At 41.2% G+C, this 14,396-nt stretch overlaps 1 protein-coding gene across 2 annotated transcripts in view; it reads right to left on the minus strand.

Annotated features, from left to right (window-relative positions):
* ALDH18A1 (aldehyde dehydrogenase 18 family member A1) overlaps positions 1-14,396 on the minus strand; it is a 46,686-nt gene that overhangs the window by 19,342 nt on the left and 12,948 nt on the right. Inside the window, exons 4-7 of one of the 2 annotated variants that reach the window (XM_055300611.1) lie at positions 7,561-7,710; positions 7,369-7,473; positions 4,746-4,898; positions 4,226-4,316 (exon numbers count right to left, since the gene is read on the minus strand). In XM_055300611.1, the coding sequence (XP_055156586.1) occupies positions 4,226-4,316; positions 4,746-4,898; positions 7,369-7,473; positions 7,561-7,710 (499 nt within the window). Of the gene's footprint in view, positions 1-4,225; positions 4,317-4,739; positions 4,899-7,368; positions 7,474-7,560; positions 7,711-14,396 lie in introns of both variants that reach the window. The other variant, XM_055300610.1, reaches the window with a different exon arrangement.

The raw sequence follows: 14,396 nt of genomic DNA on the forward strand, positions 1-14,396 counted from the left end.
CCAGATGAATTGTGTCCTATCAGCTCTAACCAGAAAAGTGATTGAGGGATCTGTATAGTCTACCCATGCTGAAAAGCAGCAACAGGACGACTCTCCTTACATACTTTTATAACCTTTTTTTTTTTTTTAAGTTTTTATTTATTTATTCATGAGACACACACACACACAGAGGCAGAGACACAAGCAGAGGGAGAAGCAGGCTCCATGCAAGGAGCCCAATGCAGCACTTGATCCCGGATCCCGGGATCACGCCCTGAGCCAAAGGCAGACGCTCAACTGCTGAGCCACCCTGGCTTAATGAATGAATGCTTGCCAGCATCATGGCACGACCATATCCTTGGCACAAAACTTACCAGTCCTGTCCACTGTCTACCGGTAAGCTGTCCTCACCTCTGCCACTGGTACTTATGATGCTGAATTAAGGAAGTAACTGAAAAGGATGACTGGACACTGCAGAAATCGAGCAGCAGCTATACACTATATATACTGTATACTATAATGTGACTATCTCTGAGTGGGATAAAATGGGAGATGGGTTTTATTAACTCTCACAGCATCCTTTGAAACAGCCACTGACCATAATCCCCATGTTATGGGTAAGCTGCTGTGAAGGTTAGGTTGTGTCAGCAGAAGAGTGCGGACTCTGGGCATTCAGTCCAGATTTATCATCACAAAGCCTATGCCCCTTTTATAACTGAACAGAATAACATAAAATACGAGTTACGTGAAACATTATATACATACAATCCATGATTTAAAATCTTCACAATTTCACTTGTAAAAAGGACAAGTTGGAGCCTTGGAGAGAAAAATCACAGGCCTGTGAAAATGGAATCACATCAAGGCTTAGTGGGATGTATACAGGGAGGAACTGCCCAGGGCTGGGGACTGGCTCAAGGACATTTGGTATGTGTGCTGCCGAAGCAAGCGTGCGGCTTAAGGACATTTGGGCAGTGATGTTTTTGGTTTAAGTTACTGCTTTTCCTATGTGATAATACAGCCCTCTCTGCTTCATTATTCCAAATCTCTAACACAAGCCTGCTAAACATGTCCTTGCTGGGAAAAAGGAATCAGAGGAGTGATGAAACCGGTGTGCGGTATGGAATGAAGCAGTGCTAACCATGGGCAGCAATTACAGGGAGAGGAAAAACCATTTCTCACAACTCTGTCCCTCGCATCCCCGTACTCCATGGCTCCTGGATTCAGGGCTGGCGTCTTCTCAGTAGGCACTATGCTATGAAATCACAGGCTTCAATTCTGAGGCTGTTCTGGTTTTATACAGAAATAGCACAGGCAGTGTTGCACAATTCCAGGCCAAACCTCCTCCAGAGACGTTTGACGAGTACCTAGCACTGATAGGCTGCCTACCCCTCTTTTCCCCTTATAGCAGCTTCTCAAAACCGCCAATGATATTTAAAATTCTAATATTGTGCTAAAAATCAACATTCAGTGGATAATCAGGGTTAATATAGCACAAGTCTGATTTCTGTACATCTATATACATCTGTACACGAATATTCATAGCAGCGTTAGTTGTAATAGCTCAAATGTCTATCGACTGCTGAATGGGCAAATAAAAGGGGTATATCTAGAGTAGAATATTATTTGGCAATAACAAGTACTGATACATGCTATCACCCTGATGGCCAATTGTGATGTTCAAGGCTGCATTAAAAACGTTTACTAGAGTCTAGTTCAAATTGGGCTTTATATATTGATCTCTCAAACTCATGTCCTGTACCTTGCCAGGCAGCATAGAAAACAGGGAAGAGATTTTTAAACCGAACAGATTTAGTTTTGAAACCAGCCTCTGCTAAGTACTATGTGACTTTGGATATACCATTTAACTGATCTGAATTTAATTTTTAAATTCTTCATCTGAATAACTGAGCTAACCTACCTGCTTTGCAGGATTGCTATAAAGATTCAATAAATTAACGTTTATAAAGCACCTAGCGCAGTATTTGTGCACAGTAGAAATTTATTTTTTTATTTTTTCACAGTAGAAATTTAATAAAAATCTGTTGATTAACTGAAAAGCCACCTTCTCTAGAGTGGCTCACTCTTATTCCAATCTAGCTATTCCTATCCTGAGATTTCAAATTTAGAGGATTAAAATGCTACCAAGACTTCTTATAGGTAAAGAAATTGACATGTAAGTATGGTATATATCAGACTTCCCACATGGGCAGAAGACAGATCAATCCATCTGTATCTGCCCCTGCCTCCACTAGGCAGCCCCCTGCTCTGTACACCACTGTACACCACTGGAGTGTAAATGGAAAAAAAGTCCTGCCAAAGGAGCCTGTCTTGGGTGTGGGCTGAGGAATTAACAGGTTTTTCTAATCTCCTGGGGATGTAAGGGGGGACTTTGGGATCCTGTAGGGTTAGCCAATTTTAGACGCAGCTACCACATTCCTTATGGGTCAAAATGCAAAATGGGAATAGCTTAAGAAAGTGAGAAGAGTAAATGGAGAATCGAACTGGAGTTAAGAGGGACCCCTCTATGAGGAAGGGAAAAGCAGGGAAAAATAGATTAACATATAAGACCATGGTGGCTACATAGCCTGAACTTCTGCGCTGGCTCCAATTTAATATCATCTGTCTCATGATTTACATTAAAAACTGAAAGTGATCAAAACCACAATGAAATAGCACTTCACACCCACTCAGATGGCTACAATCAAAAAGGCAGATTGTAAGAGGTAAGTATTGGCAAGGATGTGGAGAAACTAGAACCTTCATATAGAGCTGGCAGGAATGCAAAACGATGCAGCTGTTTTGGAACCAGTCTGGCACTTCTTCAAAAGGCTAACCAGGGGATCCCTGGGTGGCTCAGCAGTTTACCGCCTGCCTTTGGCCCAGGGCGCGATCCTGGAGTCCCGGGATCGAGTCCCATGTCAGGCTCTCAGCATGGAGCCTGCTTCTCCCTCCTCCTATGTCTCTGCCTCTCTCTATGTCTATCATAAATAAATAAATAAAATAAATTTTTAAAACAAAAACACCCCCAAAAAACAAACAAAAAAACCCAAAAGGCTAACCATACACAGAATTACTAAATGATCTAGCAATTCTGTGCCTAGGTAATCCCGTTCGCACAAAAATTTGGACACGAATGTTCACAGTAGCATGTCTGTCCACTAATGAATGGGTAAATACAATGTGGTACCATGTACACAATGGAGTAGTATTTGGCAATAAAAAGAAAAGGAGTACTGACAGATGCTGTCATCGATCAATGAACCTTGAAAACATTATGCTAAATGAAAGACCCCAGTCACAAAGGATCACATATTGTGTGACCTCACTTCTACAGAATGTCCGTAACAGGTAAAGCCATAGAAAGAGAAAGTAGATGAGATGTTGCCTAGGGCTGGAGAGTCGGAGGAAATGAGGAGTGACCGCTAAGGGGTACGGGGTTTCTTATTGGGATGATAAAAATTTTTCTAAAACTGTTTTCAGGGAGCGCCTGGGTGGCTCACTCAGTTAAGTGTCCACCATTGGTTTGGGTTGTGGTCCTGGGGTCCTGGGGTTGAGCCCCACATTGAGCTCTGCATTGGACTCCCTGCCCCATGAAGAGCCTGCTTCTCCCTCTCCCTCTGCCTGCTGCTTCCTCTGCTTGATCAAATAAATAAAGAAAATCTTTAAAAATAAAAAAATAAAACTGTTGTCAGGGTTGAGCAACTGTAAGAATATACTAAAAATCAATGAATTAAATTTTAAGTCTTAAATAGGTGAGCTGTGAATTACATCTATATAAAGCTGCTTTTTTTTTTTTTTAAAGATTTTATTTATTTATTCATGAGAGGCACAGAGAGAGAGAGAGGCAGAGACACAGGCAGAGGGAGAAGCAGGCTCCATGCAGGGAGCCCAATGTGGGACTCGATCCCGGGTCTCCAGGATCATGCCCTGGGCCGAAGGCAGGTGCTAAACCGCTGAGCCACCCAGGGATCCCCAATAACGCTGTTCTAAAAAAAAACAAAACAAAACCTGAAGTTCCTAGAAATGACAACATTTCAGCATTCACACTGTATCTCCTAGATTCCCTTACCTTCTTTAGAGCCATAAAAACCCTTTGTCAGGCCATAGGACTCAGAAAATAATGGTCCACAGTAAAACAAAAATAAAAAACCAGAAGGACTCCAACAAAGAGGGGAATTCATGTGCTCACATGTTTAGTATTTAAAACAAAGGCTGAATAAAAGGAAAGGAAATTACTTTGTACCTTCTACATCTGAAAGAACAATCAGGAGGTCAGTTTTCATTTCCACAGCCAGACGTGCAGCCAGGCTATCATTATCTTTAACACTAATAACCTGGAATGCAGGTAAAAAGTCAAAAAGTGAGTGAAAACCATACAGTTCAAGAAGACATTCACAGAAGCACTCTGCTGGTTTTGGCAGGCAAAATTAATTTTCAAGTGTGTAGATAACAGCTCTCATAGGCCCCTTCTGTCTGTAAAACACTGTGTCTACTGGCCACCCCATTTCCAAACATGCACCCTTTTCCAATGCTACACACAAGCCATGCTCATAGCACCATGTGAAATCACTACAGCACCTCACCCTGCAGAATGAGACCCCTTGACTTCAGAAGAGCTTATGCAGCCACTGTTCCATGAGGCCAGCTTCTATCCCAATTTCTCCATCTTGTTCATGCCAAACTTCCAGTGTTAGTACATGCAGCATAGCATGGCGTTAGTCTCCAGCATGCTCAACCCTTAGGAATACTTTACCCACATTTACCCCCTGGAGATCACTATTGGGCTCAGCAGGGGGTACAACAGCATCATTTGTGTTGACAATGGGGACAATGTTCATTCGGAGGAGCTCATGAAGCGTTCCATTAAGGTTCCGGCGCTTCTGCTCATCGTGGAAATCCAAGTTGGTCACCAAAATCTAAAATTAAATGGATCAAAAATGTAGAAAGGGGGAAAATTATGAATGTCCCAGCAACAGCATACAAAAGATGCTAGGAGGAGAGGAGTTAAACTCTAGGTTTCTGGATCCCATACAGATCGCAATGGAACATACATCTTTGGATGTTTAACCAATTCTTTTAAAGATGGGGAAAAAAAATGAATCACTTGGGATATTTAAGGATGCTCAAGACTTCTTGTAAAAGTACTTTAATTCTCAAAGAGCTGTTAAATCTCTTCTATTTACTGAATTTAAAAAATTAATGTATGAACTTTCAAGAGACACACTTTCAGGGAAGAGATGGCCATCCATTAATCTCTAAAATATCTCTGTATTCTAGCATCTGATTCAGGAGCTGGCCACAGTAGGCACTGAAATATCTGGTGAGTGAAAGATGGCCTGCCCTGCTTGGATAAGTTTATGGGACAAAACAGAATCAGGCTGGGCTGCCACTGTTGCTCTAGTAGCTGACCGCTGCTGCACTTAGCAAAGACTATCTGAGTAGTGGGATTGGTCTGAGAGGTTTATGAAGGTGAGTCTTTAGCCACAAACTGAAAGAAGAGCTAGACAAAACTTAGTTCAGGGAAGAGCCCTAAAAGAGAAAAGTATGTGAGTGGAGAAGGGAAGTCTGTTAGGATGCAAATCAATTTCATTTTTATGAAGAAAAAATAAGCTGCTGTACTTAAGGTTAAAACGTGACAACCTGGTAGAGATTTCCAAAAGCCACTTATAGTGATCTTTATTTTTTTTTTAAGATTCTATTTTTAGAGAGGGAGAGAAAGAGTATGAACGTACATGTAAGCAGGGTTGGGGAAAAGAGTGGAAGAGGGGGAGAATCCCAAGCACACACTGCTGAGTGTGGAGCCCAATGCCAGGCTCAAGCCCAGGAACCCAAGATCATGACCTGGGCCAAAATGAAGAGTCGGATGCTCAACCAACTGAACCACTAGGCACCCCTGACAATGGTCTTTGAAACAGGGTTACTAAAGACAACAAGAAACCACAGGAGAGTGGGACATCTGGGTAGCTCAGTGGTTGAGCATCTGCCTTTGGCTCAGGGTGTTCCCGGAGTCCTAGGATTGAGTCCCACATCGGGCTTCCTACATGGAGCCTGCTTCTCCCTCTGCTTATGTCTCTGCCTCTCTCTCTCTCTCTCTCTCTCTCTCATGAATAAATAAAGAAAATCTTAAAATAAATTAAAATAAATAAAAATTAAAAAACAAATAAAAAAAACCTCAAAAAGCATCATACCCGGGGGAAAAAAACCAAAAGCATAGTCACTGGACCAAGTTTCCTCATCTAGCTCCAGACACTTTTAAAACACTAAAGACTCAAATTATCATTGGATTGTGGATAAGAGAGGTGATAATAGTGGCTGACAGAAATTGAGATTTCCATTATATTTATGCTAACAGGAAAAAATCTAAGAGAGTGGGGTCCCCAGCTATAGACAACAGGTAGGCAAGTCCATGCCTTTTCAGTTCAGTTACTCAATGACACTTTGGAACAATACTACAATATCACTGTGGATAACACTGTGAGAATTATGGAGAAACAGAAAAAGCAGTAGGAAATGAAAAGACCAAAGACTTGAAAGGTATGTACAACGACATCAGATATGTAAAATAATATCTGTGTAAATGGTAGGATCAGGGGCAGCAAAGGCAATAACTTGGGGAGTTCAATTTTTTTCAACTGTTTTGTGAAGTGACTGTTAGTTGTTTTGTGATATTTACATGTTTTCTAGTGTGTAGTTGTACTGATGACTAAAGATATAACTGAAAAAAAAATTCTGGAAATTTAGGTAAAAAATGTGGAAAGAAGGTTCTAGAACATTCAGGGGTGACCACTCACTAAAAATGTATAATTTCCGTAAGGACTAGAACCATGGTTGATTTGTTTACCACAGTATCCCCAATGCCTAACACACTTTTTGGTACACCGTAAGTGCTCAATAAATATTTGCTAAATGAATGAAAACAAACCACAGACACTACTCTTTCTTTTGAATGCCTGATAGAAATTTATTATACAAGGCAATCAGGTACAAAGAGAAGCAACCCAACGAAATAAAGACATCTAACTTTATTGTCTTTAGGAATATAAACACTTATAGTAGTAGCCATTAAGTGTTACTAGTACAATAACAAATGCTAATAACTACTGGGAATGACACTACATTAAATGCTTTTCATATATTTTCTCATTAACTTCTTCCAAAGATCCTCTCAAGTAAGCCCTGATATTACCTTCTTTTTTTCAGATGAGGAGACTCAGGCTAGACCTCAAGGTTAGACCTCAAGACTTTCTCCAGACTTCCCAACTAACAAGTGGTAAAGTCAAGACTGTATCCTAGCAGTCCGGCTCTGGAGCCCAGCTCCTCTTTCCTTTGTTCCATGGGAATCATCCTTACAGGTCCTACACCTCTCTGTAAAGGTAAGCCTCTCACCTGAGCAGCACAGATGCTGTACTGGGTAAACATGGCCTCATATAAGGCCATCAGTCCACTCTGTCCGGCGGCTGCGCAGGCTCGTGCTTCTAAGACTGGAATTGCCTGTAACACACAAATAGATATAGTGCAGTTGGGAGTGAGGGAAGGAGGCCTGTGGACCCATTAAAGGGCTGGGGAAGTAACACTCACCATCTCTTTCAGCTGGTTCTGCCCCGAGTGCAGGGCCTGCCGCACACTCTGAGACAGAAGGATCTCATGGCGCAAGCGTTGCTTGCCAAAGGCTACGGCTCCACTGGTCACAAGCATCATCTCTCGGCCTTGATTCTGTAGCACTGACACCTGACATTGAGAAAGGAAAAGGCATAAGTCCCTATATCATCTCTTTCCTTTCTTCACAAGAGACTCAAGTAGAACAGATGATGGAGTGGATCCCAAATGCTGGTTTAAGGACCAGCACTGGGCTGGCTCTGGAAGAACCACCCAGGTTGTTTTGTAAAAATACAGATTCCTAGATGCTACCTCAAATCTGGTAAGTAGATAGCAGACAGGTATCAGGTATTTTGAGTAAGCGGATTCTGCTGTGCAGGCAGCTTTGACATCCACAGCACTTGATGGTATCCACTGGGAGTCTATAGTATAGAAGGCCTAATTGTTCCAGAAAAAGAAGTCTGGAACTAGGAACTGCAATGTAAACTTAGCAGATGGCTTATTAGGTTCTAAGACATGATCTGGGAGATTGAGGCTCTTTCTGAGGTATATTGATCCCTATGGGTCATCTTAGGCTAGACCAAGGACAGATGCTGACCCCACTCTGTTCTGTCTGCCCAGATCAGCTGTCGTCACTTTGTTCCCTACTTTGGACAGATGTGCATTGAAAGAATCAAAGATTCAAGCTACAAATAAAGTCCGTATTCCTAATGTGTCCCTTCTTCCTGATGTTTGAGCCCTCTCAGCTGGCTCAGGAACTCAAACACCTGTGATGAATCATTTTGAAAAATAACTTTTTATCACACAAAATTTCATACTTGGGGTGCCTGGCTGGCTGTCAGAGGAGCATGTGACTCAATCTCAGGGTTGTGGGTTCAGGCCCCATGTGGGGTGTAGAGATTACTTAAAATGAATAAATAAATAACCTAAAAAATATTAACAAATGCACTATACAAAAAAGAAAATTTCATACTTAACCATAGTGGTAACAATAGTTTTATAATTCCCCGTGTACCTGTCACCCAGCTCCAACAACTATCTCTCATGCCTATTTCCCACTCTCTAGTCCTGCATTTACAGCCAGCTCTGCCATTATTTTAATACCAATCCCAAGCACCAGACATATTATTTCATCTATAAATATTTCAGCAGTAACTGCTAAAAGACAGAATATATATGCATATATCCAAAAAACCAGTGTTACCTAAAACATTTCAGTATCTCAATAGAAAAGATCCAATCAGTTATAACAATGCTCCAATCGTTCTTTGAAAAATTTTATTTATTGAGAGAGCAAGCAAGGAAGAAAGAACGAATGAGGGAAGGGGCAGAGGAAGAAGCCAACTTCCTGTGGGGCAGAGAGCCCAACGTGGGACTCGATCCCAGGACCCAGGGATCATGACTTGAGCCGAAGGCAGACGCTCAACCCACTGAGCCACTCAGGTGCCCTGCTCCAATTTTTTAGCTTGCCAAATGACAGTGACTGAGGAACCCAAAGATGGGAAAGTCAAGTCAGAATACAGTTATGTTCATTGAGGCCCTCTGGGACTCAGCCTGGACCTCCAAGACTGGAAGGATTTGTATCTGCTGCTAAGTGTACAGTGTGAATGGTGCCCCTGGAGTTGTGCAACCAAGCGGTTCTGAGGAAGAGGAGGCTCTTAGAGTGGATTCCAGGTGGGAGACAAAGGCAGGAATGAATATGATATGCTGGTGGGCTAGGGAGGAAGTAAGCTTGAAAGTAGTGGTAGTGGTCTCGCTAGGGAGAATGGGAAATAAAGTAGATCATTCTATTAGGCAGGAAGTCATGTAAAGGAATTGTGTTTCAGTCTTGAAAGCAGATTGAAGGTTTTGAGCAGAGGAGAAACTTGATGAAAACAGTGGGAAGACCCTGGTAATGGTTTGCTTAGGTCACCAGATAACCTGGACCCCAGGGACAGGCTTTCTAGATCAGGGCACTACTAATACGTAGAATCAACTGTCTTATCCAAGGCATTTGATCATGTTAGATGGACTCAGGAGCCAATGTAAAGTGGCTTCCACTGGCCACAGATTGTAAGAACCGAACATCAATAAAGATTTAGGCCCATTCACTTGATTATTTACTGCTTTCAACAATCACCTAATTGCTTTGGGAGTCCCAATTCCGGCCCCCCAAGGGCAGAGATAACAATTACACATTGGTAAAGTCTCTCACAATATGACCCTTTTATAAATATCTGTTATAATGAATTGATCTGGGGCACCTGGGTGGCTCAGCACTTAAGCATCTGCCTTCAACTCAGGTCATAATCCTGGGGTCCCGTGTCAGGCTCCCTGTTCCGCAGAAAGTCTGCGTCTGCTTCTCCCTCTCCTCAACTTGTGCTCTCTAACACAATAAAACAAACTTTAAAATGAATTGATCCCATCCAAACTCAACTGAATACAGATTCTTCTCAAGTGCACATGGAACTTTCTCTAGAATAGACCACATACTGGGTCACAAACTGGGTCTGAACTGATACCGAAAGATTGGGATCGTCCCCTGCATATTCTCAGACCATATGCCTTGAAATTAGAACTAAATCACAACAAGAAGTTTGGAGGGACCTCAAACACATGGAGGTTAAGGACCATCCTGCTAAAAGAGGAAAGGGTCAACCAGGAAATTAAGGAAGAATTAAAAAGATTCATGGAAACTAATGAGAATGAAGATACAACCGTTCAAAATCTTTGGGATGCAGCAAAAGCAGTCCTAAGGGGGAAATGCATCGCAATACAAGCATCCATTCAAAAACTGGAAAGAACACAAATACAAAAGCTCACCTTACACATAAAGGAGCTAGAGAAAAAACAGCAGATAGATCCTACACCCAGCAGAAGAAGAGAGTTAATTAAAATTCGAGCAGAACTCAACAAAATCGAGACCAGAAGAACTATGGAACAGATCAACAGAACCAGGAGTTGGTTCTTTGAAAGAATTAATAAGATAGATAAACCATTAGCCAACCTTATTAAAAAGAAGAGAGAGAAGACTCAAATTAATAAAATCATGAATGAGAAAGGAGAGATCACTACCAAAACCAAGGAAATACAAACGACTTTAAAAACATATTATGAACAGCTATACGCCAATAAATTAGGCAATCTAGAAAAAATGGACACATTCCTGGAAAGCCACAAACTACCAAAACTGGAACAGGAAGAATTAGAAAACCTGAACAGGCCAACAACCAGGGAGGAAATTGAAGCAGCCATCAAAAACCTCCCAAGACATGAGAATCCAGGGCCAGATGGCTTCCCAGGAGAATTCTATCAAACGTTTAAAGAAGAAATCATACCTATTCTACTAAAGTTGTTTGGAAAGATAGAAAGAGATGGAGTACTTCCAAATTCATTCTATGAGGCCAGCATCACCTTAATTCCAAAACCAGACAAAGACCCCACCAAAACGGAGAATTATAGACCAATATCCCTGATGAACATGGATGCAAAAATTCTCAACAAGATACTAGCCAATAGGATCCAACAGTACATTAAGAAAATTATTCACCATGACCAAGTAGGATTTATCCCCGGGACACAGGGCTGGTTCAACACTCATAAAACAATCAATGTGATTCATCATATCAGCAAGAGAAAAACCAAGAACCATATGATCCTCTCATTAGATGCAGAGAAAGCATTTGACAAAATACAGCATCCATTCCTGATCAAAACTCTTCAGATTGTAGGGATAGAGGGAACATTCCTCGACATCTTAAAAGCCATCTACGAAAAGCCCACAGCAAATATCATTCTCAATGGGGAAGCACTGGGAGCCTTTCCCCTAAGATCAGGAACAAGACAGGGATGTCCACTCTCACCACTGCTATTCAACATAGTATTGGAAGTCCTAGCCTCAGCAATCAGACAACAAAAAGACATTAAAGGCATTCAAATTGGCAAAGAAGAAGTCAAACTCTCCCTCTTCGCCGATGACATGATACTCTACATAGAAAACCCAAAAGCCTCCACCCCAAGATTGCTAGAACTCATACAGCAATTTGGTAGTGTGGCAGGATACAAAATCCATGCCCAGAAATCAATGGCATTTCTATACACTAACAATGAGACTGAAGAAAGAGAAATTAAGGAGTCCATCCCATTTACAATTGCACCCAAAAGCATAACATACCTAGGAATAAACCTAACCAAAGAGGTAAAGGATCTATACCCTAAAAACTATAGAACACTTCTGAAAGAAATTGAGGAAGACACAAAGAGATGGAAAAATATTCCATGCTCATGGATTGGCAGAATTAATATTGTGAAAATGTCAATGTTACCCAGGGCAATTTACACGTTTAATGCAATCCCTATCAAAATACCATGGACTTTCTTCAGAGAGTTAGAACAAATTATTTTAAGATTTGTGTGGAATCAGAAAAGACCCCGAATAGCCAGGGGAATTTTAAAAAAGAAAACCATATCTGGGGGCATCACAATGCCAGATCTGAGGTTGTACTACAAAGCTGTGGTCATCAAGACAGTGTGGTACTAGCACAAAAACAGACACATAGATCAATGGAACAGAATAGAGAACCCAGAAGTGGACCTTGAACTTTATGGTCAACTAATATTCGATAAAGGAGGAAAGACTATCCATTGGAAGAAAGTCTCTTCAATAAATGGTGCTGGGAAAATTGGACATCCACATGCAGAAGAATGAAACTAGACCACTCTCTTGCACCATACACAAAGATAAACTCAAAATGGATTAAAGATCTAAATGTGAGACAAGATTCCATCAAAATCCTAGAGAAGAACACAGGCAACACCCTTTTTGAACTTGGCCACAGTAACTTCTTGCAAGATACATCCACGAAGGCAAAAGAAACAAAAGCAAAAATGAACTATTGGAACTTCATCAAGATAAGAAGCTTTTGCACAGCAAAGGATACAGTCAACAAAACTAAAAGACAACCTACAGAATGGGAGAAGATATTTGCAAATGACATATCAGATAAAGGGCTAGTTTCCAAGATCTATAAAGATTTTCTTAAACTCAACACCAAGAAACAAACAATCCAATCATGAAATGGGCAAAAGACATGAAGAGAAATCTCACAGAGGAAGACCTAGACATGGGCAACATGCACATGAGAAAATGCTCTGCATCACTTGCCATCAGGGAAATACAAATCAAAACCACAATGAGATACCACCTCACACCAGTGAGAATGAGGAAAATTAACAAGGCAGGAAACCACAAATGTTGGAGAGGATGTGGAGAAAAGGGAACCCTCTTACACTGTTGGTGGGAATATGAACTGGTGCAGCCACTCTGGAAAACTGTGTGGAGGTTCCTCAAAGAGTTAAAAATAGACCTGCCCTACGACCCAGCAATTGCACTGTTGGGGATTTACCCCAAAGATTCAGATGCAATGAAACGCTGGGAGACCTGCACCCCGATGTTTCTAGCAGCCATGTCCACAATAGCCAAACTGTGGAAGGAGCCTCGGTGCCCATCGAAAGATGAATGGATAAAGATGTGGCTTATGTATACAATGGAATATTACTCAGCCATTAGAAACGACAAATACCCACCATTTGCTTCAACATGGATGGAACTGGAGGGTATTACGCTGAGTGAAATAAGTCAACCGGAGAAGGACAAACATTATATGTTCTTTCATTTGGGGAATATAAATAATAGTGAAAAGGAATATAAGGAAAGGGAGAAGAAATGTGTGGGAAATATCAGAAAGGGAGACAGAACATAAAGACTCCTAACTCTGGGAAACGAACTAGGGGTGGTGGAAGGGGAGGAGGGCGGGGGGTGGGGGTGAAGCACTGAGGGGGGCACTCGACGGGATGAGCACTGGGTGTTATTCTGTATGTTGGTAAATTGAACACCAATAAAAAATTAATTTATTAAAAAAATAAAAAAATAAAATAAAATGAATTGATCTGATGGACTGAATCTGGGAGATCTGATAAACTGATTACAGAAAATATTAAAAACAAAATTCCATCAAGTTTCAGATAGCAGTTTCCTAATACAAACTTCTTAATAAACTTGTTTTTTAAAGCCTAAAATTATGGTTATGGAGGACAGAGATAAGTTACAGACAAAAAGAAAAAAATCTAGTTTAACCATGATGCTTGGATGTCTGGGTTTTGACTCTTGGTCAGGGGCTGGCAAATTTTACCCAGCAAGTCAAATTTCGCCTGCACCGGGTTTTGTAAATAAAGTTTTACTAGAACACAGCTATGCCCTTTCATTTACATATTGTCTATGGTTGCTTTTGTTGCTACAATGGTAGAGACAAGTAGTTGAGGCAGAGACCATCTGGCCTACAAAGCCTAAACTATTTACTATTTGGCCTTTTGTAAAAAAAAAAAAAAGTTTACTGATACCTGCTCTTAGCAAAGATAGGTATGGGATCTGTAATATGTTTAAAGTCTAAAATCTCCAGGTTAACTCTGAAGGTCAATTTTTACTGATAGTCTACAGTCAGCCTGGCTTGCTTGCACAGCCAGTGGGGCATAAAATCCCCACTGGAAACTTCTGCTCTGAGCTCTCCCAAAGGTAAGATTCCCTACACAGATCTCTTGGTAATTCGATCTGGGGATAGACTGCAGTCTCTGTACAAATAAAGACACTGGAGGGCTTGTGCATAGATGTCCCTCAGAACCCCAATGCCTGCTTGCACTCTCTCTCTTACTGCCTTCTATCCTTTGCCTTTAAATGAAAGTGTTATATGGTATTCTCTGTGGAGTCTGCTGAATCCTTTCAAATATCTGAACTTGGAAAATCTTTGCAATGATAGCTCATATTTACTTCAATATTATTGGCC

The sequence above is a fragment of the Nyctereutes procyonoides genome, unplaced genomic scaffold (assembly GCF_905146905.1).
Source record: "Nyctereutes procyonoides isolate TBG_1078 unplaced genomic scaffold, NYPRO_anot_genome, whole genome shotgun sequence".
Taxonomy (NCBI): domain Eukaryota; kingdom Metazoa; phylum Chordata; class Mammalia; order Carnivora; family Canidae; genus Nyctereutes; species Nyctereutes procyonoides.